Genomic DNA, 27,825 nt, shown 5'->3' with positions numbered 1-27,825 from the left:
AACATCTGAATCCCACCACGGCATATTGTTATTAAAGGTTCATCTGGAATTTTCTTCAGGAAAATAAATTTGCCGTCCTTACCTTGCCTGGCCTGGCTTATCTGTGACTCCAGACCCACAGCAATGTGGTTGACTCTGAATTGCCTCAGGTTTAGTCACTAAGTGCTGGCCCAGCCACAGGTGATGCCACATCCCATGAACGGATATTAAAAAAAGGAGGGAGATTAATATAAGAAACCTTGATTTGGGCAGCACGGTGGCGCAGTGGTTAGCTCTGCTGCCTCACGGCGTCGAGGTCCCAGGTTCAATCCCAGCTCTGGGTCACTGTCAGTGTGGGGTTTGCATTTTATCCCCGTGTTTGCATGGGTTTCGCCCCCACAACCCAAAGATGTGCAGGGTGGGTGGATTGGCCACGCTAAATTGGCCCTTAATTGGAAAAAATGAATTGGGTACTCTAAATTTATTTTAAAATGTCTTGATTTCTCCTCTCACTACGCATCTAGAAACAGACAGGCATTTTTGATTTTTGATCCCCCCTCCCCCACCTTGTAAATCGTGTATTTTCACCAACCCTTAGGTTCGGAGTACTCGAATGTTCTGTGACTAAATTGCGCAGCAAACTCGAGATAAGATGAAATAAAACAGTAGGTTTCGTTCACACACGTACACACCAGTCACGGTGTTTTGCAATGTGCAGCCCTGTTGCACTCGTACAATAAAAGATGGATGAGGCAAAGAAAGGGGTACAGGGCCGGACCAGGTTAAAAATGCAAGTTCCGGATTTTGGTGAGTCCGGTATCCTGGAAACGTTCCGGAATCTACTGCATTGTCCAGGTAATCACTTTGTGATTTAATAAATGATGATGTTCAAAGTATTAACTGAACGTGTATGTTCAGTGACTGGAATTAATATTAGTCTCTATGGGCCCTAATTGTTTCACTAGAGGGTTTACCTTCACTATGAATACGTGCTTCATTTTGACATGTTTTCCCAGACTGCAGAAGCATCAACTGCAACATTAGCATTGGTTCCATTGTGGGCTGAATAATGAATTGGAGTCTGGTGTTCCAGATACAAGATGTACTTTATGACATCCAGAAGATTTACTATCCCTTTCTTGTCGCTGTTGGTGTTCCGAGTAAGGATCTATATTTAACTCTTATCTTAGTAACTCTGTTAAACTACATTGTTGTTTTTGACATTAACATTACACTGTCGTGTTTTATGTTGTACCCGGTATTCTGCTAATCTCAATTATAAGTATTACAGCATGTTTTACAATATTGCTGGTTACTTAATCCTGTCTCTACTGTGGTTCAAATTCCTGTGAGTCGCTACACCCAGCTACTAATTTTCTAAAGTATATTTCACTGTATTATCGCACTGATCATTAATTTACCAATTCTCCCCACTGTGGAGTTCCTGGGACATTTGATATGTAACAGAAGACTTACTGAGCTCCAATGCGTGCCATATATAAATGTGTGGCTGATGTATGGTGTATTTTTTGGTGATTCCTGCATCCTGATAAAGTGCACAATTCCTTAGGATCATGGCAACATTCGCAGGTGGTCACTATTGACAAAGGGATCCATATGAGATTAAACGCGGGACCTATCAGTATTAAAAAGATTTTGCTTCAGTGATAACGCAGAACCCTTAGATTTTTTTAACAGCATATACGAATATCTTTGTGATCTGTCAGTGTCTACATCGAGTCTGTAGATTATGTTGGGAGTCATAGAATTTACAAGGGACACATGGAATGTAAATCGACCTGTGAGTGTCTCAGTTTAACTCAAAGCCTTTAACTGTCTTCTTCGATATGGACAAGACATTAGTGTATGTTGGTCGATATTGACAGGTGGCTTCTGAGAGTGTCCTTAATGATAGGCTCTTTCTGAATGTGTCTCAGCATTTACAGGACATTTCTGAGTGAATGGCAACATTTAAAGCAGGTCTACATATTCCCTGTCATCCAGATAAATGTGGTCCCACCGTCATTCAAATCTGTACATATTTATTCAAACTAAGACCATCTTGCAAGTGCATGATTTTAAGAGATGCAATATTTGAAGTTAGAAGTGAAGACCGTTTCAGCATTTGCAGCCAGGGATATATTTATTAATCAGATTTTACATGGGCTTCGAAAGATTGTGCTGAAGTTTATCGGTGAAGGCAGTGAACTTACTAATGATAATGATAATAATGATAATGGGTGGCACAGTAGTTAACACTGCTGCCTCACAATGCCAGGGCCTTGGGTGACTATGGATTTTTCAAATTATCCCCATGTCTGCATGGGTTTCCTCCGTGTGCTCCGGTTTCCTCCAATAGTCCAAAGATGTGCAGGGTTTTTTTCTTCTTTTTTTTAAATTAAAAATTTAGGGTGCCTAATTCATCATTTCCAATTAAGGGGCAATTTAGCGTGGCCAATCCACCTACCCTGCACATCTTTGGGTTGTGGGGGCAAAACCCACACAGGTACGGGGAGAATGTGCAAACTCCACACGGACAGTGACCCAGAGCCGGAATATTGGGACCTCAGCGTCGTGAGGCAGTAGAGCTAACCATTGCAGGAGGGAGGGTTTCAGATTTCTGGATAATTGGGGCTCATTCTGGGGTCGGTGGGACCTCTCCAAATGGGATGGTCTACACCTGGACCAGAGGGGTACCAATATCCTGGGGGGGAAATTTGCTAATGCTCTTCGGGAGGGTTTATGCTAGTTCAGCAGGGGCTTGGGAACCTGAATTGTAGCTCCAGTATACAGGAGGTTCAGAGTAGTGAGGTTATGAGTAAGGTTTCAAAGTTGCAGGAGTGTACCGGCAGGCAGGAAGGTGGTTAAAAGTGTGTCTTCTTCAATGCCAGGAGCATCCGGAGTAAGGTGGGTGAACTTGCGGCATGGGTTGGTACCTGGGACTTTGATGTTGTGGCCATTTCGGAGACATGGATAGAGCAGGGACAGGAATGGTTGTTGCAGGTGCCGGGGTTTAGATATTTCAGTAAGCTCAGGGAAGGTGGTAAAAGAGGGGGAGGGGTGGCATTGTTAGTCAAGGACAGTGTTACGGTGGCAGAAAGGACATTTGATGAGGACTCGTCTACTGAGGTAGTATGGACTGAGGTTAGAAACAGGAAAGGAGAGGTCACCCTGTTAGAGGTTTTCTATAGGCCTCCAAAAAGTTCCAGAGATGTAGAAGAAAGGATTGCAAAGATGATTCTGGATAGGAGCGAAAGCAACAGGTTAGTTGTTATGGGGGACTTTAACTTTCCAAATATTGACTGGAAAGGCCATAGTTTGAGTACTTTAGATGGGCCTGTTTTTGTCCAATGTGTGCAGGAGAGTTTCCTGACACAGTATGTAGATAGGCCAACGAGAGGCGAGGCCATTTTGGATTTGGTACTGGGTAATGAACCAGGACAGGTGTTAGATTTGGAGGTCGGTGAGCACTTTGGTGATAGTGACGACAATTCGATTAAGTGTACTTTAGTGATGGAAAGGGATAGGTATATACCGCAGGGCAAGAGTTATATCTGGGGGAAAGGCAATTATGATGCGATGAGGCAAGACTTAGGATGCATCAGATGGAGAGGAAAACTGCAGGAGATGGGCACAATGGAAATGTGGAGCTTGTTCAAGGAACAGCTACTGCGTGTCCTTAATAAGTATGTACCTGTCAGGCAGGGAGGAAGTGGTCGAGCAAGGGAACCGTGTTTTACTAAAGCAGTCGAAACACTTGTCAAGAGGAAGAAGGAGGCTTATGTAAAGATGAGACATGAAGGTTCAATTAGGGCGCTTGAGAGTTACAAGTTAGCTAGGAAGGACCTAAAGAGAGAGCTAAGAAGAGCCAGGAGGGGACATGAGAAGTCTTTGACAGGTAGGATCAAGGATAACCCTAAAGCTTTCTATAGATATGTCAGGAATAAACGAACGATTAGGGTAAGAGTAGGGCCAGACAAGTACAGTAGTGGGAAGTTGTGCTTGGAGTCCGAGGAGATAGGAGAGGTGCTAAATGAATATTTGTCATCAGTATTCACACAGGAAAAAGACAATGTTGTCGAGGAGAATACTGAGATTCAGGCTACTAGACTAGAAGGGTTCATAAGGAGGAGGTGTTAGCAATTCTGGAAAGTGTGAAAATAGATAAGTCCCCTGGGCCGGATGGGATTTATCCTAGGATTGTCTGGAAGCTAGGGAGGAGATTGCTGAGCCTTTGGCTTTGATCTTTAAGTCATCTTTGTCTACAGGAATAGTGCTAGAAGACTGGAGGATAGCAAATGTTGTTCCTTTGTTCAAGAAGGGGAGTAGAGACAACCCCGGTAACTATAGACCAGTGAGCCTTACTTCTATTGTGGGCAAAATTGGAAAGGTTTATAAGAGATAGAATGTATCTTCATCTGGAAAGGAATAATTTGATTAGAGACAGTCAACACGGTTTTGTAAAGGGTAGGTCGTGCCTCACAAACCTTATTGAGTTCTTTGAGAAGGTGACCAAACAGGTGGATGAGGGTAAAGCAGTTGATGCAGTGTATATGGATTTCAGTAAAGCGTTTGATAAGGTTCCCCACGGTAGGCTACTGCAGAAAATACGGAGGCATGGGATTCAGGGTGATTTAGCAGTTTGGATCAGAAATTGGCTAGCTGGAAGAAGACAAAGGGTGGTGGTTGATGGGAAATGTTCAGACTGGAGTCCAGTTACTAGTGGTGTACCACAAGGATCTGTTTTGGGGCCACTGCTGCTTGTCATTTTTATAAATGACCTGGAGGAGGGCGTAGAAGGATGGGTGAGTAAATTTACAGATGACACTAAAGCCAGTGGAGTTGTGGACAGTGCGGAAGGATGTTACAAGTTACAGAGGGACATAGATAAGCTGCAGCGCTGGGCTGAGAGGTGGCAAATGGGGTTTAATGCAGAAAAGTGTGAGGTGATTCATTTTGGAAGGAATAACGGGAAGACAGAGTACTGGGCTAATGGTAAGATTCTTGGCAGTGTGGATGAGCAGAGAGATCTCGGTGTCCATGTACATAGATCCCTGAAAGTTGCCACCCAGGTTGAGAGCGTTGTTAAGAAGATGTACGGTGTGTTAGCTTTTATTGGTAGAGGGATTGAGTTTCGGAGCCATGAGGTCATGTTGCAGCTGTACAAAACTCTCGTGCGGCCGCATTTGGAGTATTGCGTGCAATTCTGGTCGCCGCATTGTAGGAAGGATGTGGAAGCATTGTAAAGGGTGCAGAGGAGATTTACCAGAATGTTGCCTGGTGTGGAGGGAAGATCTTATGAGGAAAGGCTGAGGAACCTGAGGCTGTTTTCGTTAGAGAGAAGAAGGTTAAGAGGTGACTTAATTGAGGCATACAAGATGATCAGAGGATTGGATAGGGTGGACAGTGAGAGCCTTTTTCCTCGGATGGTGATGTCTAGCACGAGGAGACATAGCTTTAAATTGACGGAGATAGATATAGGACAGATGTCAGAGGTAGGTTCTTTACTCAGAGAGTGGTAAGGGCATGGAATGCCCTGCCTGCAACAGTAGTGGACTCGTCAACATTAAGGGCATTCAAATGGTCATTGGATAGACATATGGACGATAAGGGAATAGTGTAGATGGACTTTAGAGTGGTTTCACAGGTCGGCGCAACATCGAGGGCCGAAGGGCCTATACTGCGCTGTAATGTTCTATGTTCTATGTTCTATTGCGGCGTGTTACCCCTAGATGTGCAGGTTAGGTGGATTGGCCATGCTGAATTGCCCCTCAGTGTCGAAAAGTTAGTTAGCGTTACTGGTTGACAGCGATACGGTGGAGGCGTAGGCTTTAGTAGGTTGCTCTTTCCAAGGGTCGGTGCAAACTAAATGGGCCGAATGGTCTCCTTCTGCACTCTTGGAATTCCATGATTCAGATACTGTACCAAAGCATATATTGGACATGTAAGGAATTTGGCAAATTCTGGGTATTACGAAAACTGGACGATAACTTTCACATAAATCCACAGGACAAGTCTACAAATTCGGTACTGTCGCCTGGGAGGAATTCCGAGTCTTTACTGATTTACACAGCCAGGTTGAACAAATGCATCTATATTTAGTTGGGAATTGAAAACTGCAACAACAATGAAATGACCGTATTTACTTTTGGGAATGTTTAATTTAGGTTGTATTATTATTCCCAAATCTGGGTGTGTTTATGAGAATGTTGTCTTTGTCCTGAAGCCCTGGTACAGTTATTCAATCCCATTACTGGATGGGAAAACCAAAAAAATACCGTTGTCATGAACGTTAATAAAACTTTGTCTATGTCTGTGATGAGGCTTTGTATCTAAGGTACACGCTTTAAATGGGGCAAAGTTACATTGCAAATGGTAGAGTTCATACTTTCCAAATCTATACCAGGTATAATAAACTGTATGAAAACTGGAAGAGCCTTAAACTAGAAGAGACTTTATTGAAACAAAACACATTATATGGTGTGATCTCTGCTACATTTTTATAAATAATCTCTCGTGGAAGCATGGTTGATACCCAAAGGATACAAATCAAGGACAATTGACAAAATATAAGGGAAATAGGGATTGTTATTTTAGGCAGCATGTTTCCTGGAATTCCTGGAATTCACAAACTGAAAGATGATGGAAACAAATTTAATGCTAACTTCAAGAATAACGGATAGAGTGGGGAAATAAGGACTAAGTATATATCACTTTCAGAAATCTGACTCTAGCACAGCACACAGATTGGTCTTGTGGTGTGGGATTATATGCTCCACTGATCTCACCAAGGCCTCCATCTATCTTATACTTCTGCATTTTGTGTTGTTTATGATTTGATGTCTGTTTTCTTTCCTGACAGTTAACTTGCTGACGATTGTGATACTATCTAAGGGAAAGTGTGGTCTCTCCAAAGGCACCACATGCTACTTGGTGGCCATGGCAGCAGCGGATATGCTGGTCGCTATCCTTGATTCGATGTTGAGGCAGATTCCAATTTTGTATTGGAGACAGTTTTCTTTCCTTTGGTATGTTCCGGTGTGTAATATCCATGCCGTGCTGCTTTATGCTACTACAGACTGTTCAGTTTGGTTCACCGTCACTTTCACCTTTGATCGATTTGTGGCTATTTGCTGGCAGAATGTGAAAGTGAAATATTGCACACAGAAAACTGCAGTTACCGTTATTGGAACAGTGTCATTGCTCAGTTGTTTAAAGAATATATTCTGGTACTTCCTGTTGAGAGGTAGCTATAAACTTTCAAATGCCCCTTGGTTTTGCTATGAAACATTTGGTGTTTTGTATTCAAAGTTCTGGATAGTAATTGAACTTCTTCATTATATTCTCAACCCATGTGTCCCATTTTTTATCATTATGCTGCTCAATAGTTTAACCGTAAGGTACATTTTAGTGGCCAGCAGAGCCCGGATGAGAATCAGAGGTCATGTAAGTCAGGAGAGCCCCAGCGATCCAGAGATGGAGAGCCGAAGGAAATCTATCATTTTACTGTTTGCTATCTCGGCGAATTTCATTCTTTTATGGGCAGTGTATATGTTCTATTATATGTGGATCCGGATGATATATTTAGGCTTTCGTGACATATATTTACCTCCCTTAGTAAGAGAACTGGGATTGATGCTGCAGCTTTTGAGCTGCTGCACAAACACCTGCATTTATGTACTGACACAGACTAAGTTCAGAAATCAGCTAAAGAATATGTTGAGCTATGAAGGTAGATCAGGGCAGTGCAGTTGACGTTGTCTACTTGGATTTACCAAGGCCTTTGACAAGGTACCACATGGTAGGTTGGTGCAAAAGGTTAAATCTCACGGAATCCAGGGTGAGGTAGCCAACTGGATACAAAATTGGCTTGGCGACTGAAGCCAAAGGGTGGTTGTGGAGGGTTGTTTTTCAAACTGGAGACCTGTGACCAGTGGTGTGCCTCAGGGATTGGTGCTGGGTCCACTGTTATTTGTTATATATATTAATGATTTAGATGAGAATGGAGGTGGCGTAGTTAGTAAGTTTGCAGATGACACCAAGATTGGTGACATAGTGGATAGTGAAGAAGGTTATATACGATTGCAACAGGATCTTGACCAATTGGGCCAGTGGGCCGATGAATGGCAGGTGGAGTTAATTTCGATAAATGTGAGGTGATGCATTTTGGTAGATCAAATCAGGGCAGGACCTACTCAGTTAATGGTAGGGAGTTGGGGAGAGTTACAGAACAAAGAGATCTAGGGGTACAGGTTCATAGCTCCTCGTAGAGTCGCAGGTGGACAGAGTGGTGAAGAAGGCATTCAGCATGCTAGGTTTTATAGGTCAGAATATTGAATACAGGAGTTGGGACGCCTTGTTGAAATTGTACAAGACATTGGTAAGACCGCACATGGAATACTGTGTTCAATTCTGGTCACCCTATTATAGGAAGGATATTGTTAAACTAGAAAGAGTGCAGAAGAGATTTACAAGGATGTTACAAGGCTTGATGGTCTGAGTTATAAGGAGAGGCTGGATAGGCTGTGACTTTTCTCGCTGGAGCGTAGGAGGCTTAGAGGTGATCTCATAAAGGTCTATAAAGTAATGTGGCACATAGATAAGGTAGATAGTCAACATCTTTTCCCAAAGGTAGAGGAGTCAAACTAGAGGGCATAGGTTTAAGATGAGAGTGGAGAGATACAAAAGAGACCAGATGGGAAGTTTCTTCACACAGAGGGTGGTGAGCATCTGGAACGGGCTGCCAGAGGCAGTGGTAGAGGTGGGTAGAATCTTTTCCTTTAGGAAATAGTTAGGCTCTGCAGCACGGTGGCACAGTGGGTAGCACTGCTGCCTCACGGCGCCGAGGTCCGATCCCGGATCTGGGTCACTGTCTATGTGGAGTTTGCACATTCCCCCCGTGTGTGTGTGTGTTTCGCTCCCACAGCCCAAAGACCGAGTTAGGGAACTGGAGCTGGAGTTGGAAGAACTTCGGATCATTCGGGAGGCAGAAGGGGTCATAGATAGCAGCTTCAGGGAATTAGTTAAACCAAAGATTGGAGATAGGTGGGTAACTGTAAGAGGGACTGGGAAAAAACAGTCAGTGCAGGGATCCCCTGCGGTCGTTCCCCTGAGAAACAAGTATACCGCTTTGGATACTTGTGGGGGGGACGACTTACCAGGGGTAAGCCATGGGGTACGGGCCTCTGGCACGGAGTCTGTCCCTGTTGCTCAGAAGGGAAGGGGGGAGAGGAGCAGAGCATTAGTAATTGGGGACTCTATAGTCAGGGGCACAGATAGGAGATTTTGTGGGAGCGTGAGAAACTCACGTTTGGTATGTTGCCTCCCAGGTGCAAGGGTACGTGATGTCTCGGATCGTGTTTTCCGGGTCCTTAGGGGGGAGGGGGAGCAGCCCCAAGTCGTGTCCACATTGGCACCAACGACATAGGTAGGAAAGGGGACAAGGATGTCAGGCAGGCTTTCAGGGAGCTAGGATGGAAGCTCAGAACTAGAACAAACAGAGTTGTTATCTCTGGGTTGTTGCCCGTGCCACGTGATAGTGAGATGAGGAATAGGGAGAGAGAGCATTTAAACACGTGGCTACAGGGATGGTGCAGGCGGGAGGGTTTCAGATTTTTGGATAACTGGGGCTCTTTCTGGGGAAGGTGGGACCTCTACAGACAGGATGGTCTACATCTGAACCTGAGGGGCACAAATATCCTGGGGGGGAGATTTGTTAGTGCTCTTTGGGGGGGTTTAAACTAATGCAGCAGGGGCATGGGAACCTGGATTGTAGTTTTAGGGTAAGGGAGAATGAGAGTATAGAGGTCAGGAGCACAGATTTGACGTCGCAGGAGGGGGCCAGCGTTCAGGTAGGTGGTTTGAAGTGTGTCTACTTCAATGCCAGGAGTATACGAAACAAGGTAGGGGAACTGGCAGCGTGGGTTGGTACCTGGGACTTCGATGTTGTGGCCATTTCGGAGACATGGATAGAGCAGGGACAGGAATGGATGTTGCAGGTTCCGGGGTTTAGGTGTTTTAGTAAGCTCAGAGAAGGAGGCAAAAGAGGGGGAGGTGTGGCGCTGCTAGTCAAGAGCAGTATTACGGTGGCGGAGAGGATGCTAGATGGGGATTCTTCTTCCGAGGTAGTATTGGCTGAAGTTAGAAACAGGAAAGGAGAGGTCACCCTGTTGGGAGTTTTTTATAGGCCTCCTAATAGTTCTAGGGATTGTAAGGTTTTCGGGCAATTCGGCCCTTTTTGGAGAAACTCAGAGACTGTGAACCGACTTTCCAGCCAAGGGAACAGAACCAGTTTTCCCAGCAGGCTTGGCCCGCTGAGCTGAGTAAGGGCATAAATACATAAACATTTACAAACACCCCCCTAGGAGCTACAAGGAAGAAGGAGCCAGACAACAAGATAACATCAAAACACAGACAAAGGGGCACGGGAATACACAGGAGGCTTGCATGCAAGCAGGACAATGGGATGGTCATAGCCCCATGCAAATGTAAATGACCTGGCCTCCACCAGAGCAGAATCCAATTAGCACCCCATCAACATAGCGAGGTGAGAATAGCAGCCATCTCCGGAGCAGCTGGAAGACACTGAAATTCTCCACAGAAGAGCCTAACCTCATTAAAACTAGAAATCAGACTGTCTGAGTCCAGCATATTGCGCTGGAAAAGCCCCTAGAAAATCAGCGGTAGAGAAAAGCCAAGTTGGAGGCGGACCTGGGGGAGGTACTCCAATCTTGACAGGAGCTACCGGCAGAAACTCACTGGGAGAAGGGGGGCGGAGCCAGCGCCAAATTCAAATCGCGCAGGTCTGAAAAAAAACCAAGTTGGAGGCGGACCTGGGGGAGGTACTCCAAGCTTGACTGAAGCTACCGGCAGAAAAAACCAAGTTGGAGGCGGACCTGGGGGAGGTACTCCAATCTTGACAGGAGCTACCGGCAGAAACTCACTGAAAGAAGGGGGCGGAGCCAGCGCCAAATTCAAATCGCGCAGGTCTGCCTAGCTGGAAGAAGCGGACCTGCAAGGAATACCCCGGAAACATACAGCTCTGACCGTCTCAAAGGGGGCGGGACCAGCGGGAACTTTGAAAACCTACCTTTTCAATGCAAAAGGGGCTGGCCGATCACAGAACAAAGCCAGGTATAACTATATAAAAGGGGCTGTGTTTTCGAGTAGGGGTCTGTTCGTTCGTGGCTCGACCTCTGCACCCCTGACTTGACCTCTGCAGCCTGTGACCGTAAGTACCCTGCAGCAGCTTACGAAACTCCCTTGATTTTAATAGTGGTTGAGGCTTTGGGGAAGGGAACTTGTTTTGTGCCTGTGATATTGCTAAAACCTGTGTAAGCATAAGAATTTTCGTTGTGTCCGCTATATTACCTTTGAATAGACATAGTGTATATTAGAGTATAAGATTGTATTGTGTTTCTTCTGTTGATGATTTTGACCTGGGTTTTACAATAAACCTTGATTTGATGACAATTGGAGTCGTTTAAATTCTTCAATCTTTCACCAGCGATCTCTGACCAAGTCATTGTTAAAATACTCCTCACCTTAATTCCGGGTTCAGGAATCGAGGGTCATCTTGAGCGATTCACTCAGGACAGACTGCTGGTTAGGGAATAAACAGCAGTGTCCTATTCTCTCTCTTGGGAAAGCTACTCTAGTGGAGTAGGAACCGGGTGGCTGTTGCACCACCGGCAAGAGAGAGAATCACCTGGGTATTGGTAGGGGTCTGGAGATCTGTGTGATATAAGTCTCAGGCTGCCGGTTAGGAATAAACGGCAGGCTTGAATCAGTGCTCTCTTCAGTGGAAGTGTCCCAGTGCGACATCCCCTGGCCTCTGAAGTTTCAGTGCCAGCTGGAGAGAGACACACACAGATACCCAAACCCCAGATATCGGCCCAGTAGTGGAGTAGCGGAGATGGCACCCTCTACAATGGCGACCACGAAGGGACCCCGGTGGTTTGGAGTATGTGACTTGGCAGAGGGGGTGAGGGAACGAAGCAAAATGGAGGAGAGAATATCCTCGTATTTGTGGCAAAAGGTCAACCTCACCAAACCTTGGGTTTCAGAATTGATCAATGCGGAGCAACCGGTAATGGCAGCGGCTGCATGGACAGAAAGCAAGGCGCACAAAAGGCACTTGGAGAAGGCAGTTTGGCTGGTTTGCCTGTCCGAGCGGGTAGTCAAGACAGAGGATAGGGTCGAAGAGTTAGAGCAGGAGTTGAGAGAAGTGAGGGCCAGCGCAGGGGACAGCGCTAGCGCAGCGGAACGACTGCGGGAAGAAATGACAGAAATGAAACAGGAAAGCGAGTCTAACCGGTGTGAGAAGGACTATCTCCACTGCCAGATAGTGGAGGGTAAAGAAAAGGAACGGAGGCTCCAGGAACTCTATGCTCGGAGTACAGAGCAGTGTAGGAAGCTGGAGGGGAAGTTCCGGGACATCCAGGCAGCGTACCGAGTGGCTCGCGAGGAAGTAGGGGACTGTGCCCATGGGCCGTGCCAGGCACGAATAACGGAGTTGGAGGAGGCCTTGTCCAAGGTCAGGGGACAGATACACCTGGTAGGTCCAGGGGGGTCCCCAAGGGGCAAGGTGCTCCTCGCAGCGGATGATTCCCCACAGGCCAAGGGGAATAGACCGCCTCCTGAGGCACCGGGATCGTGCTCGGGTCGGCAGGCGGGGAACGGACTGCACGTTCAGGGGCAAGTCCAAGGGGGGTCGGCAGGGTACCCCCAGCTGGCGGCGTGTCCGCCTGGTTTCGTATGTGGGTCCCCATGGGATGGGGACAGACCGCTGCCTGGGATGCCGGTGACGGGGCCGGGTCAGCAGGTAGGGTTTGGACCGCCCGGTCAGGGGCAGGTCCAAGGGGGGCCAGTGGTGTATCCCCAGATAGCGGCGTCTCCTATATGGGTAGTTAGCCCGGGGACAGGGGGGCTACCCAACGAGGCAGGAGAGCTGGACAGTGGGGAGGAGGAGCAGGAACCCCAGGTAGGGCAGATGTGCCCTGTCAGGCAAAGAAGGTATGGTCCCCCGGCGGGGATGGCAAACAGGGGACCGGTTGAGGGCGACATTATCGTTCCTCATGGGGCATCCGCGCTCAGGGGGATGGTGGCCCACGTTCCCAGACTAACTCCAAAGGGGGATCCGTCGCTGCATTTTATGGAGGTGGAACAGGCTGCCAACATCAATGACTGCGACGAAGGGGAGCAAATAAAGATGCTCCTGATAACCCTAGATGCCCAGCTATGCAGGACAGTGACCTCTGGGAATGGGGGAAGACCTGACACCTGGGCGGCAGCACAGACTGCTGTTCTGGAGGCAATGGGCTTGAATCTGGGGAGCCCTTTCATGAGGGTGGGGGAAACCAAGCAGCAACCAGGGGAATCTCCCACCATGTTCGCAGACAGACTGTGGACTGTCTATATGGAGGCATGCGGGATTCAAGCGGATAGACGGAATTTAGGGGAAAGAACCGCCCACTGGCTGAAGACCCTAGTTGCCAATTGTCTCCCTAACGTTAGGGCAAAAGCCGAACACTGGTTCGACCCGCAGACCCCGGCCCTTAACGAGGAAGAGGTCCTTAGGAAACTTACCCTCGCATATCGTAATGGGGAGAGGGGTGAGGACAAGCCCCTTAAGGGTAGGGTGCATGAAATCGCGCCAGCAGCCCCTAAGAGAGAGTGGAAGCATGAGGGCACCCGGACCTCCGACGAGAAACCGGTATGCTACGGGTGTGGGAAGGCCGGGCATTTCAAGAGGGAATGTAAAAACCCTAGCAAGCAGGAGAGGGCTCCCGCAGTAGAGAGTCAGACCCCGGCGGCAGGAGCAGCTGCCCCGGAAACCTTCGAGGTAAAGAAACTTTTAGCCTTTTTGCAGAGCCTAGCAGCTGGGTCGGGACAGGTGGCAATGGCAACGGGCCAGGGCCTGCCCGCACCCACACCACAAGAACCCGTATGACTACCCAGGGAGCAGCCTCAGGAAAAAGGGAGCGCAGGGGTAGTTCTAGCCCCAGACCCTGGTCCGGTCCAGGTGCAGGGTCCCATTCTGGAGGCTGCCTCAGCGGCTATTTGCAGTTTAAATCCCTTAAGGTGGGACCCATGCGAACGCCACATCAGTCAATTTAAATTGTTCCACCCCATAAGGACAAGAAAGAGCAAGGTGGGGGGAAGACGGGGGGTGGTAGTGGAGAAACCCCCCGTAGAATTAACGACGGTGGGGGAGGTCCCTGACTCCACGGTCACACAACCGGTGACAAGGTGCTGTCCCGAAGGGGCAGTCCCAAAGAAACCAACCGTGCTGCAAGCACCCAGCCCAGGGACAGTAACGATTCCCAAGCCCTTACCTGTGGGTCAGGTAGCCTGCCTTAGTATAGAGGCTAAGGAGGCGGAGGAAGTGGAGGTATCACCTTGGGTTTGGGAACCAGTCAGGGGACGAAGGAGCAATCGGGTCTCCAAGCCCCCCGTAAGATGGTCCCCATCCCATCTCCCTGTCACCCGGTCCTGCAGTAAGGGGACCCGAGTAGAAGGGAGCGATGAGGGATCACCGAACCCTGTTGGGAAAGGAGAGGCAAGGGGCAGCCCGAACCCCCGGGAGGGGACGGTCTGGCCCGAGCCGTTGGACCAAACAGGCGGAATGCCCCAGTGTAACGGGGCACAGTTTTAATTTGGCCACCCGGAGACGGGTGGCATTGTATATAACATATTCCCTTTCCTTTCCCCCTGCTAGTTCTAAATTAGTGTGTAGTTGTGTGTGAGGGATTTGGGATCGTGGGGACACAGAAGCGCCTGGTGCAAGGGTAAAATGATAAGCACCAGGCACTAGGACCCTGGTGCAGCCGGGCTGTAAACACAGAACCCCAGACAGGCTGCGGCAACTTCAAAGCAGGAGCTGCTGCTGCCACCGGATAGCGGCAGGCACTAGGACCCTGGGGAGCCGGGCTGTGGACACAGAACCACAGACAGGCTGCGGCAACTTCAAAGCGGGAGCTGCTGCTGCCACTGGATAGAACCCATGCACTTTAAGGTAGGTAGGGCTGTAGAGGCAAGAATGTGTTTTGTTTTACAGATGGGGCACCCGACGATGTGGAGTTTGAGGATCTTGGCGATGGTGGGACCGGGAGAACTCCGCAGAGGCGAGACAGAAGAGTCCTTCGACTGACCGGGTTAGGGTGACTGGGGGCAGGCGGGTGTGTTTAACCTGTGAGGGGGACGTTCCTTTGGGGAGATGGTGGTGGCTCAGGAAGCTGAGGCTGGACATGAGGGATCGGTCCTCGGACTGGGAACGGACTGGACAACACCTAACGGACCATCACGGGGTCACCGGGTAGGATCACCGTTTGCGGGGATAAGGGGTGGGCTTCTGACCAGGGCATTTATTTGTGTTCATGGGGATCTACCGAGGCATGTCCACAAGGGGCACTAATCACTTTTTGTAAGGTGGTGGCAGAACCCAGGGAACGGGATAAATTGACCGCAGTGGGGAGGGATGTGTAACGCCCTGGGAAGGGATGACTGTAGAAGATACCGAACTGCTGGTTCAGGTAAAGCGACCCCTGCCCACAGCCCAACCGATCGACCCTCACAACTGTCCGATCACCACCAGGGGGGAGCCCAAGAATGGTTTAGTGTTTGCCCCACAAAGGAAATGTTGTACAAGGGGTGCATCGTGCTGTCGCCTCAGTTGGAGGTATCAGCTGCAGGTATCGACGATGGAGAGTAAATGAAGAGCCCTCATCGGGAAGAAGCGAAGTGCAGCCAAGAAAGGAGGATCCTTGGTGAAATAAACAGATGCAATTGTAAATAGTTGTATAGATTCGCGGGTTACAGGGACCCTTACGTTTGGGGTTCCGGTGAAATGTGTACTTGATTGTGATATATGTACAGGGACCCTTACGTTTGGGGTTCCGGTGAAATGTGTATATGTTACTGTCTGCTTGAATTAAGTATGGTCTTGTCTTTCCCTTTTATTGAAATCAGGGGTAGCCTAGATTAAGGGAACTGTCTTGGGACTTGTAGTTTCGCATGTTGTTGAGGGGGGGCCTACGGTACACACAAAAGGAAATAATTGCCCTTCACCTGTGTCGATACGGTCCAAGCATGTAGGGACGTATCGAAGGGGCATCTGTAAGGTTTTCGGGCAATTCGGCCCTTTTTGGAGAAACTCAGAGACTGTGAACCGACTTTCCAGCCAAGGGAACAGAACCAGTTTTCCCAGCAGGCTTGGCCCGCTGAGCTGAGTAAGGGCATAAATACATAAACATTTACAAACACCCCCCTAGGAGCTACAAGGAAGAAGGAGCCAGACAACAAGATAACATCAAAACACAGACAAAGGGGCACGGGAATACACAGGAGGCTTGCATGCAAGCAGGACAATGGGATGGTCATAGCCCCATGCAAATGTAAATGACCTGGCCTCCACCAGAGCAGAATCCAATTAGCACCCCATCAACATAGCGAGGTGAGAATAGCAGCCATCTCCGGAGCAGCTGGAAGACACTGAAATTCTCCACAGAAGAGCCTAACCTCATTAAAACTAGAAATCAGACTGTCTGAGTCCAGCATATTGCGCTGGAAAAGCCCCTAGAAAATCAGCGGTAGAGAAAAGCCAAGTTGGAGGCGGACCTGGGGGAGGTACTCCAATCTTGACAGGAGCTACCGGCAGAAACTCACTGGGAGAAGGGGGGCGGAGCCAGCGCCAAATTCAAATCGCGCAGGTCTGAAAAAAAACCAAGTTGGAGGCGGACCTGGGGGAGGTACTCCAAGCTTGACTGAAGCTACCGGCAGAAAAAACCAAGTTGGAGGCGGACCTGGGGGAGGTACTCCAATCTTGACAGGAGCTACCGGCAGAAACTCACTGAAAGAAGGGGGCGGAGCCAGCGCCAAATTCAAATCGCGCAGGTCTGCCTAGCTGGAAGAAGCGGACCTGCAAGGAATACCCCGGAAACATACAGCTCTGACCGTCTCAAAGGGGGCGGGACCAGCGGGAACTTTGAAAACCTACCTTTTCAATGCAAAAGGGGCTGGCCGATCACAGAACAAAGCCAGGTATAACTATATAAAAGGGGCTGTGTTTTCGAGTAGGGGTCTGTTCGTTCGTGGCTCGACCTCTGCACCCCTGACTTGACCTCTGCAGCCTGTGACCGTAAGTACCCTGCAGCAGCTTACGAAACTCCCTTGATTTTAATAGTGGTTGAGGCTTTGGGGAAGGGAACTTGTTTTGTGCCTGTGATATTGCTAAAACCTGTGTAAGCATAAGAATTTTCGTTGTGTCCGCTATATTACCTTTGAATAGACATAGTGTATATTAGAGTATAAGATTGTATTGTGTTTCTTCTGTTGATGATTTTGACCTGGGTTTTACAATAAACCTTGATTTGATGACAATTGGAGTCGTTTAAATTCTTCAATCTTTCACCAGCGATCTCTGACCAAGTCATTGTTAAAATACTCCTCACCTTAATTCCGGGTTCAGGAATCGAGGGTCATCTTGAGCGATTCACTCAGGACAGACTGCTGGTTAGGGAATAAACAGCAGTGTCCTATTCTCTCTCTTGGGAAAGCTACTCTAGTGGAGTAGGAACCGGGTGGCTGTTGCACCACCGGCAAGAGAGAGAATCACCTGGGTATTGGTAGGGGTCTGGAGATCTGTGTGATATAAGTCTCAGGCTGCCGGTTAGGAATAAACGGCAGGCTTGAATCAGTGCTCTCTTCAGTGGAAGTGTCCCAGTGCGACATCCCCTGGCCTCTGAAGTTTCAGTGCCAGCTGGAGAGAGACACACACAGATACCCAAACCCCAGATATCGGCCCAGTAGTGGAGTAGCGGAGATGGCACCCTCTACAGGATGTAGAGGAAAGGATGGCGAAGATGATTCTGGATATGAGCGAAAGTAACAGGGTAGTTATTATGGGAGACTTTAACTTTCCAAATATTGACTGGAAAAGATATAGTTCGAGTACAATAGATGGGTCGTTTTTTGTACAGTGTGTGCAGGAGGGTTTCCTGAAACAATATGTTGACAGGCCAACAAGAGGCGAGGCCACGTTGGATTTGGTTTTGGGTAATGAACCAGGCCAGGTGTTGGATTTGGAGGTAGGAGAGCACTTTGGGGACAGTGACCACAATTCGGTAACGTTTACGTTAATGATGGAAAGGGATAAGTATACACCGCAGGGCAAGAGTTATAGCTGGGGGAAGGGCAATTATGATGCCATTAGACGTGACTTGGGGGGGATAAGGTGGAGAAGTAGGCTGCAAGTGTTGGGCACACTGGATAAGTGGGGCTTGTTCAAGGATCAGCTACTGCGTGTTCTTGATAAGTATGTACCGGTCAGACAGGGAGGAAGGCGTCGAGCGAGGGAACCGTGGTTTACCAGGGAAGTGGAATCTCTTGTTAAGAGGAAGAAGGAGGCCTATGTGAAGATGAAGTGTGAAGTTTCGGTTGGGGCGATGGATAGTTACAAGGTAGCGAGGAAGGATCTAAAGAGAGAGCTAAGACGAGCAAGGAGGGGACATGAGAAGTATTTGGCAGGAAGGATCAAGGAAAACCCAAAAGCTTTCTATAGGTATGTCAGGAATAAGCGAATGACTAGGGAAAGAGTAGGACCAGTCAAGGACAGGGATGGGAAATTGTGTGTGGAGTCTGAAGAGATAGGCGAGATACTAAATGAATATTTTTCGTCAGTATTCACTCAGGAAAAAGATAATGTTGTGGAGGAGAATGCTGAGCCCCAGGCTAATAGAATAGATGGCATTGAGGTACGTAGGGAAGAGGTGTTGGCAATTCTGGACAGGCTGAAAATAGATAAGTCCCCGGGACCTGATGGGATTTATCCTAGGATTCTATGGGAGGCCAGGGAAGAGATTGCTGGACCTTTGGCTTTGATTTTTATGTCATCATTGGCTACAGGAATAGTGCCAGAGGACTGGAGGACAGCAAATGTGGTCCCTTTGTTCAAAAAGGGGAGCAGAGACAACCCCGGCAACTATAGACCGGTGAGCCTCACGTCTGTAGTGGGTAAAGTCTTGGAGGGGATTATAAGGGACAAGATTTATAATCATCTAGATAGGAATGATATGATCAGGGATAGTCAGCATGGCTTTGTGAAGGGTAGGTCATGCCTCACAAACCTTATTGAGTTCTTTGAGAAGGTGACTGAACAGGTAGACGAGGGTAGAGCAGTTGATGTGGTGTATATGGATTTCAGCAAAGCGTTTGATAAGGTTCCCCACGGTAGGCTATTGCAAAAAATACGGAGGCTGGGGATTGAGGGTGATTTAGAGATGTGGATCAGAAATTGGCTAGCTGAAAGAAGACAGAGGGTGGTGGTTGATGGGAAATGTTCAGAATGGAGTACAGTCACAAGTGGAGTACCACAAGGATCTGTTCTGGGGCCGTTGCTGTTTGTCATTTTTATCAATGACCTAGAGGAAGGCACAGAAGGGTGGGTGAGTAAATTTGCAGATGATACTAAAGTCGGTGGTGTTGTCGATAGTGTGGAAGGATGTAGCAGGTTACAGAGGGATATAGATAAGCTGCAGAGCTGGGCTGAGAGGTGGCAAATGGAGTTTAATGTAGAGAAGTGTGAGGTGATTCACTTTGGAAGGAATAACAGGAATGCGGAATATTTGGCTAATGGTAAAGTTCTTGAAAGTGTGGCTGAGCAGAGGGATCTAGGTGTCCATGTACATAGATCCCTGAAAGTTGCCACCCAGGTTGATAGGGTTGTGAAGAAGGCCTATGGAGTGTTGGCCTTTATTGGTAGAGGGATTGAGTTCCGGAGTCGGGAGGTCATGTTGCAGCTGTACAGAACTCTGGTCCGGCCGCATTTGGAGTATTGCGTACAGTTCTGGTCACCGCATTATAGGAAGGACGTGGAGGCTTTGGAGCGGGTGCAGAGGAGATTTACCAGGATGTTGCCTGGTATGGAGGGAAAATCTTATGAGGAAAGGCTGACGGACTTGAGGTTGTTTTCGTTGGAGAGAAGAAGGTTAAGAGGAGACTTAATAGAGGCATACAAAATGATCAGGGGGTTGGATAGGGTGGACAGTGAGAGCCTTCTCCCGCGGATGGATATGGCTGGCACGAGGGGACATAACTTTAAACTGAGGGGTAATAGATATAGGACAGAGGTCAGAGGTAGGTTCTTTACGCAAAGAGTAGTGAGGCCGTGGAATGCCCTACCTGCTACAGTAGTGAACTCGCCAACATTGAGGGCATTTAAAAGTTTATTGGATAAACATATGGATGATAATGGCATAGTGTAGGTTAGATGGCTTTTGTTTCGGTGCAACATCGTGGGCCGAAGGGCCTGTACTGCGCTGTATTGTTCTATGTTCTATGTTCTATGTGCAGGCTAGGTGGATTGGCCACGCTAAATTGCCGCTTAATTAGAAAAATGAATTGGGCACTCTAAATTTTTAAAAAAGAAACAATTCGACAGTTACATGGGCAGGGTGGGGAGAGAGGGATATGAGCCAAATGCAGGCAAGTGGGACTAGCTTGGTGATAGAAACTGGGCGGCATGGACAAGCTGGGCCGAAGGGCCTGTTTCTATGCTGTAAACATCTATGAGTCTATAAGGTTCTGTACAGCTGCAGGATGACTTGCCAATTTTTATACTCGATCCCCCGGCCGATACAGCAAGCATGCAATATGCCTTCTTGATCACCTTCTCCACCTGCATTGCTACTTTCAGTGACATGTGAACCTCTACACCCAGATCCCTTTGCCTGTCAATATTCTAAATGGCTCTGACATTTACTGTTTCCCATCCATATTAGACCTTCCAAAATGCATTACTTCACATTTGTCTGGATTAAACTGCATCTGCCATCACTTTGCCCAAGTCTGGAACCAATCTATATCCTGCTGTATCCTCTGACAGTCCTCATGGCTCTCCACAATTCCACCAACCATTGTGTTGTCCATAAATGTACCAATCAGACCAGTTCCATTTTCCTCCAATCATGTATATATCCTGTAAACAATAACAGTCCCAGCACTGATTCCTGTGGAACACCACTAGTCTCAGCCCTCTATTCACAAAAACACCCTTCCACTGCTACCCTCTGTCTTCCATCTACCCATCTTGCCACCTCACCTCTGATCCCGTGCGACTTCACCTTCTGTACCAGTCTGCAATGAGGGACCTTGCCAAAGGCCTTACTGAAGTCCATGTAGAAAATATCCACTACCCTATCTTCATCAATCATCTTCTTCACTTCCTCGGAAAACTCAGTCAAGTTAGTGAGACACAAACTCCCCTTCACAAAACAATGCTGCCTCTCGCTAATACACCTACTTGCTTCCCATTGGGAGTAAATGCTGTCGTGAATAATCTTCTCCAGTCATTTCCCTACCACTGACATGAGGCTCACCGACCTGCAATTTCCGGGATAATCCTTTCTTAAACAAAGGAACAACATTGACTATTCTCCAATCCTCGGGGACCTCACCTGCTGCCAGTGAAGATACAAAGATTTCTGTCAAGGCTCCAGCAATTTCCTCTCTTGCCTCCCTCAGTATTCTGAGGTAGATCCCATCAGGCCTTGGGAACTTAACTGCCTTCATGTTTTTCAAGGTGCCCAATACCTCCTTTGTGATCTCAATGTGACCCGGACTATCTACACACCCTTCCCCACACTCATCATCCACTAAGTCCTTCTTTTTTGTGAATAAAGTATTCATTTACTACCTCGCCCATTTTCTCTAGCTCCACACATAGATTCCCTCCCTGCTCTTGAATGTGTCAACCCTTTCCCTGGCTCCTTTTATTCTTTATATACGCATGAAAAGCCTTGAGATTTACTTTAACCCCATTTGCCAATTACTTTTCATGACCACTTTTTGCCCTCCTGACTCCTTGCTTAAGTTCCTTCCTACTTTTCTTATATTCCTCACGGGCTTTTTCTGTTCCCAGCCTTCTAGACCGTACAGATGCTTCCTTTTTATGTTGGACTAGGCTCCCAATATCCAAGGTTCCAGAAACTTGCCATACTTATCCTTCTTCCTCGCAGGAACATACCAGTCATGAACTCCTATCAACTGACATTTCAAAGCCTTCCACGTGCCAGATGTTGACTTACTCTCAAAGGTCCGCCTCCGAACTCGATTCTTCATTTCTGCGTTATATTGATATAATCAGCTTCCCCCAAATTAGCACATTCACACGAGGACTACACTTATCTTTATCCAACAGTACCTTAAAACTTACTGAATTATGGTCACTGTTTCCGAAAGGCTCCCCGAGTGAAACTTTGCCTGGCTCATTCACCAATACCAGGTCCAGTAAGGTCCCTTCCCCAGTTGGACTATTTACATATTGTTTCAAGAAGCCCTCCTGGATGCTCCTTACAAACTCTGGCGCACCCACGCACCTAGCACAACGTAATATAGGGGAATATTTTCCCCAGTCAATATAGGGGAAGTTAAAATCGCCCACCACAACAACCCTGTTGCTTTTACACTTTTCCAAAAAATGCTTACATATCTGCTCCTCTATCTCCTGCTGGCTATTGGCTACTGCTTCCTATTACTGAGCTCTACCCATCTTGCCTTGCTGCATGAGCCCTTTGAGGTGTCCTCTGCAGTACAGCTGTGATATTCTCCTTAATCCGTAGTACAACCCCCTCCCCCACCCCTTTTAGATCCTCCTCTGTCCCACTTGGAACATCTAATCCTGGAACGTTTAGCTGACAATCCTGTCCCTCCCTCAACCAAGTCTCTGTAATGGCAACAACATCATAGTTTTTCCTTGTTACACCTCAGGCAGGAAGTGGAGGTGTAGGTCTCTTCCATTCCTCCTTCCAGAGTAAGGCACACCCCTCTTAACATTCCGATCCCTCTGGACTCCATTCTCCTTCGAGGAGCGCTTTCAGAGATTGAGTATTGAGCTGACTTTTCCATGGGGAATCTCCCTACCTAATTGCTATTTAGCTGACACAAAGACTCGTGGACACAGTAACTCTGGTTAAGGCGGCTTTACTTTCCAAGCTTGGTCAACGTAGGAGGGAGAGTGATTTGGATAAAAGCCAAAAACACTCTGCTTTAAATTGCTTTAGGTTCAATAGTGACACAATTTCCAAAAATCAGTAGCCCTGCCACACCTAGGCTCGGTCCAATCCTTCTAGCTAATATTATTCCTTGACCAATGAACTTTATTTTATCTGCGTGGTCAGCCCATGATGTAGTCCCGTCCTTTCCACTGGCCATCTGTTGTTTTTCAAGCCCCTCGCATCCATTGTCCTTTGCTCTCCCTCCCATTTTTTCTTATCAGTGTGTGGTTCCTAGCTGTACCGTTGCCTGAGTATGGGATGTCTAGCTTTGGCGATAAGAGCTGCTTCCTCTGCATGTGTCTTTGCTGCCCACATTAGTTCTGTGTGATTCTGTCTTTCTTAGGAATGTGGTCAAGCCAGCTAGTTTAAATCCCATCATACATTGCGGCCACTACAATTAGCAAGAGTTTAAATGCCTGTTACTGCTATGTTCTAAGAATACATGTTTACTGGTTGATAATGATTACTGGATATATTTTCTATGGTTAGTTTCAGCCCTCAATAAACTAACTTATGCAGAGCTATTCTAGTGTTATCCTAACTATCTGGTTTCAAGGGATCTCATCTCAGGACCCCCTGCACCCCTGACTTTTATTGCAGTTGCACCCATCGTATCTCCCCTCCCAAGCTTTCCCGGGCGTCATTCTCCGCCCCCCCAGAGGGTCGGAGAATGGCCGTTGGCCGCCGTGAATCCCGGCCCCGCCGAAGTCTCCGAAGGGAGAAAAGTCGGCGGGGCGTTAATGGCGCCGCTGCCGCGGAGAATGTCACGGGTCTGCGCAAGGCAGCCGATTTTCGGCCTGCCGATATTCTCCCTCCCGGATGGGCCGAAGTCCCGTCGACATGATGACCGTTCACGTCGACGTGAATCAAACCTCCTTTTCATCGGCGTGACCCGGTGCTCCAGGCTCACGCCGACCAGCGAGGAGGTGAGTGACGGCCTGAGGGGTTGGCTCTGGGCAGGAAATGGCGTGGCCGCAGACTGATTGCGTGAGGAGAGGTGTGTCTCGGCTTGTGTGTGTGTGTGTGCGGCGGGGGGGGTGGGGGTGGTTAGAGTAGGCTGGGCTCCGGGGAAGTGCCGGGAAGGGGTCCGTGCCGGGGTGGAGGTTGGGGGTTGGGGGGGTCCGTGCCGGGGTGTAGGTTGGGGGTTGGGGGGTGGTCCGTGCTGGGGTGGAGGTTGGGGAGGGGGTCCGTGCCGGGGTGGAGGTTGGGGGTTGGGGGGGTCCGTGCCGGGGTGGAGGTTGGGTGTTGGGGTGGGGTCCGTGCTGGGCTGGAGGTCGGGGGTTGGGGGGGGTCCGTGCCAGGGTGGAGGTTGGGGGTTGGGGGGGTCCGTACCGGGGTGGAGGTTGGGGGTTGGGGGGGGGTCCGTGCCGGGGTGGAGGTTGGGGGTTGGGGGGGGGTCCTTGCTGGGGTGGAGGTTGGGGAGGTGGTCCGTGCCGGGGTGGAGGTTGGGGGTTGGGGGGGTCCGTGCTGGGGTGGAGGTTGGGGGTTGGGGGGGGTCCGTGCTGGGGTGGAGGTTGGGGAGGGGGTCCGTGCCGGGGTGGAGGTTGGGGAGGGGGTCCGTGCTGGGGTGGAGGTTGGGGGTTGGGGGGTTCCGTGCCGGGGTGGAGGTTGGGGGTTGGGGGGGTCCGTGCTGGGGTGGATGTTGGGGGTTGGGGGGGGTCCGTGCCGGGCTGGAGGTTGGGGGTTGGGGGGGGTCCGTGCCGGGGTAGAGTTTGGGGGTTGGAGGGGGTCCGTGCTGGGGTGGAGGTTGGGGGTTGGGGGGGTCGGTGCCGGGGTTGAGGTTGGGGGTTGGGGGGGGTCCGTGCTGTGGTGGAGGTTGGGGAGGGGGTCCGTGCTGGGGTGGAGGTTGGGGGTTGGGGGGGTCCGTGCCCGGGTGGAGGTTGGGGGTTGGGGGTGTCCGTGCTGGGGTGGAGGTTGGGAAGGTGGTCCGTGCCGGGGTGGAGGTTGGGGGTTGGGGGGGTCCGTGCTGGGGTGGAGGTTGGGGGTTGGGGGGGGTCCGTGCTGGGGTGGAGGTTGGGGAGGGGGTCCGTGCCGGGGTGGAGGTTGGGGAGGGGGTCCGTGCTGGGGTGGAGGTTGGTGGTTGGGGGGGTCCGTGCCGGGGTGGAGGTTGGGGGTTGGGGGGGTCTGTGCTGGGGTGGATGTTGGGGGTTGGGGGGGGTCCGTGCCGGGCTGGAGGTTGGGGGTTGGGGGGGGTCCGTGCCGGGGTAGAGTTTGGGGGTTGGAGGGGGTCCGTGCTGGGGTGGAGGTTGGGGGTTGGGGGGGGTTCCGTGACGGGGTGGAGGTTGGGGGTTGGGGGGGGGTCCGTGCTGTGGTGGAGGTTGGGGAGGGGGTCCGTGCTGGTGTGGAGGTTGGGGGTTGGGGGGGTCCGTGCCCGGGTGGAGGTTGGGGGTTTGGGCGGGTCCGTGCCGGGGTGGAGGTTGGGGGTTGGGGGGGTCCGTGCCGGGGTGGAGGTTGGGGGTTGGGGGGGTCCGTGCTGGGGTGGAGGTTGGGGAGGGGGTCGGTGCTGGGGTGGAGGTTGGGGGTTGGGGGGGGGTCCGTGCCGGGGTGGAGGTTGGGGGTTGGGGGGGGTCCGTGCTGGGGTGGAGGTTGGGGGTTGGGGGGGGGGTCCGTGCCGGGGTGGAGGTTGGGGGTTGGGCGGGTCCGTGCGGGGTGGAGGTTGGGGGTTGGGGGGGGGTCCGTGCCGGGGTGGAGGTTGGGGGTTGGGGGGGGTCCGTGCTGGGGTGGAGGTTGGGGAGGTGGTCCGTGCCGGGGTGGAGGTTGGGGAGGGGGTCCGTGCTGGGGTGGAGGTTGGGGGTTGGGGGGGTCCGTGCCGGGGTGGAGGTTGGGGGTTGGGGGCTCCGTGCTGGGGTGGAGGTTGGGGGTTGGGGGGGGTCCATGCCGGGGTGGAGGTTGGGGGTTGGGGGGGTCCGTGCCGGGGTGGAGGTTGGGGAGGGGGTCCGTGCTGGGGTGGAGGTTGGGGGTTGGGGGGGTCCGTGCCCGGGTGGAGGTTGGGGGTTGGGGCGGGTCCGTGCCGGGGTGGAGGTTGGGGGTTGGGGGGGTCCGTGCCGGGGTGGAGGTTGGGGGTTGGGGGGGTCCGTGCCGGGGTGGAGGTTGGGGGTTGGGGGGGTCCGTGCTGGGGTGGAGGTTGGGGGTTGGGGGGGGTCTGTGCTGGGGTGGAGGTTGGGGAGGGGGGCCCGTGCTGGGGTGGAGGTTGGGGGTTGGGGGGGGGGTCCGTGCCGGGGTGGAGGTTGGGGGTTGGGGGGGTCCGTGCCGGGGTGGAGGTTGGGGGTTGGGGGGGGTCCGTGCTGGGGTGGAGGTTGGGGAGGGGGTCCGTGCCGAGGAGGGTGATGGGAGGGCAAATGAGTTGGTCCACCTGGCCAGGTGCCAGCCTCCGACAGTTGGACCCATGCGGTCCATGCCACCTGGCTGGGGGGAGGAGGGGATATGAGCAATGATGACATGTCGTCGTTCCCCTCCCCCCAACCAGTGCCGGGGTGGAGGTTGGGGGTTGGGGGGGGTCCGTGCTGTGGTGGAGGTTGGGGAGGGGGTCCGTGCTGGGGTGGAGTTTGGGGGTTGGTGGGGTCCGTGCCCGGGTGGAGGTTGGGGGTTGGGGCGGGTCCGTGCCGGGCTGGAGGTTGGGGGTTGGGGGGGTCCGTGCTCGGGTGGAGGTTGGGGGTTGGGGGGGTCCGTGCTGGGGTGGAGGTTGGGGAGGGGGTCGGTGCTGGGGTGGAGGTTGGGGAGGGTGTCCATGCCGGGGTGGAGGTTGGGGAGGGGGTCCGTGCTGGGGTGGAGGTTGGGGGTTGGGGGGGTCCGTGCCGGGGTGGAGGTTGGGGGTTGGTGGGGTCCGTGCTGGGGTGGAGGTTGGGGGTTGGGGGGGGTCCGTGCCGGGGTGGAGGTTGGGGGTTGGGGGGGGTCCGTGCCGGGGTAGAGGTTGGGGGTTGGAGGGGGTCCGTGCTGGGGTGGAGGTTGGGGGTTGGGGGGGGTCCGTGCCGGGGTGGAGGTTGTGGGTTGGGGGGGGTCCGTGCTGTGGTGGAGGTTGGGGGTTGGGGGGGGGTCCGTGCTGTGGTGGAGGTTGGGGAGGGGGTCCGTGCTGGGGTGGAGGTTGGGGGTTGGGGGGGTCCGTGCCCGGGTGGAGGTTGGGGGTTGGGGCGGGTCCGTGCCGGGGAGGAGGTTGGGGGTTGGGGGGGTCCGTGCTGGGGTGGAGGTTGGGGGTTGGGGGGGTCCGTGCCGGGGTGGAGGTTGGGGGTTGGGGGGTCCGTGCCCGGGTGGAGGTTGGGGGTTGGGGCGGGTCCGTGCCGGGGTGGAGGTTGGGGGTTGGGGGGGGTCCGTGCCGGGGTGGAGGTTGGGGGTTGGGGGGGTCCGTGCTGGGGTGGAGGTTGGGGAGGGGGTCCGTGCCGGGGTGGAGGTTGGGGGTTGGGGGGGTCCGTGCTGGGGTGGAGGTTGGGGGTTGGGGGGGGTCCGTGCTGGGGTGGAGGTTGGGGAGGGGGGTCCGTGCTGGGGTGGAGGTTGGGGGTTGGGGGGGGGTCCGTGCCGGGGTGGAGGTTGGGGGTTGGGGGGGTCCGTGCCGGGGTGGAGGTTGGGGGTTGGGGGGGTCCGTGCTGGGGTGGAGGTTGGGGGTTGGGGGGGTCCGTGCTGGGGTGGAGGTTGGGGAGGGGGGTCCGTGCTGGGGTGGAGGTTGGGGGTTGGGGGGGGGTCCGTGCTGGGGTGGAGGTTGGGGAGGGGGTCCGTGCCGGGGTGGAGGTTGGGGGTTGGGGGGGTCCGTGCTGGGGCGGAGGTTGGGGGTTGGGGGGGTCCGTGCTGGGGTGGAGGATGGGGA

The 27,825-nt window shown here is 51.4% G+C and overlaps 1 protein-coding gene across 2 annotated transcripts in view; it reads left to right on the top strand.

Annotated features, from left to right (window-relative positions):
- Positions 1–27,825, top strand: part of LOC140410247 (NACHT, LRR and PYD domains-containing protein 3-like) — a 388,524-nt gene that overhangs the window by 335,384 nt on the left and 25,315 nt on the right. The window contains exons 2-3 of one of the 2 annotated variants that reach the window (XM_072498210.1): positions 996–1,139; positions 6,842–7,007. The exons of the other annotated variant lie outside the window; for it this stretch is intronic. Of the exons in view, the coding sequence (XP_072354311.1) occupies positions 1,049–1,139; positions 6,842–7,007 (257 nt within the window). The 5' untranslated portion in view covers positions 996–1,048. The remainder of the gene's footprint in view (positions 1–995; positions 1,140–6,841; positions 7,008–27,825) is intronic. 2 annotated transcript variants of the gene reach the window in all.

This window comes from Scyliorhinus torazame, chromosome 4 (genome assembly GCF_047496885.1).
Source record: "Scyliorhinus torazame isolate Kashiwa2021f chromosome 4, sScyTor2.1, whole genome shotgun sequence".
In the NCBI taxonomy this organism is placed as follows: domain Eukaryota; kingdom Metazoa; phylum Chordata; class Chondrichthyes; order Carcharhiniformes; family Scyliorhinidae; genus Scyliorhinus; species Scyliorhinus torazame.
Note: the sequence above shows the minus strand (reverse complement) of the source record. Positions and strands in the feature narration are given on the sequence as shown.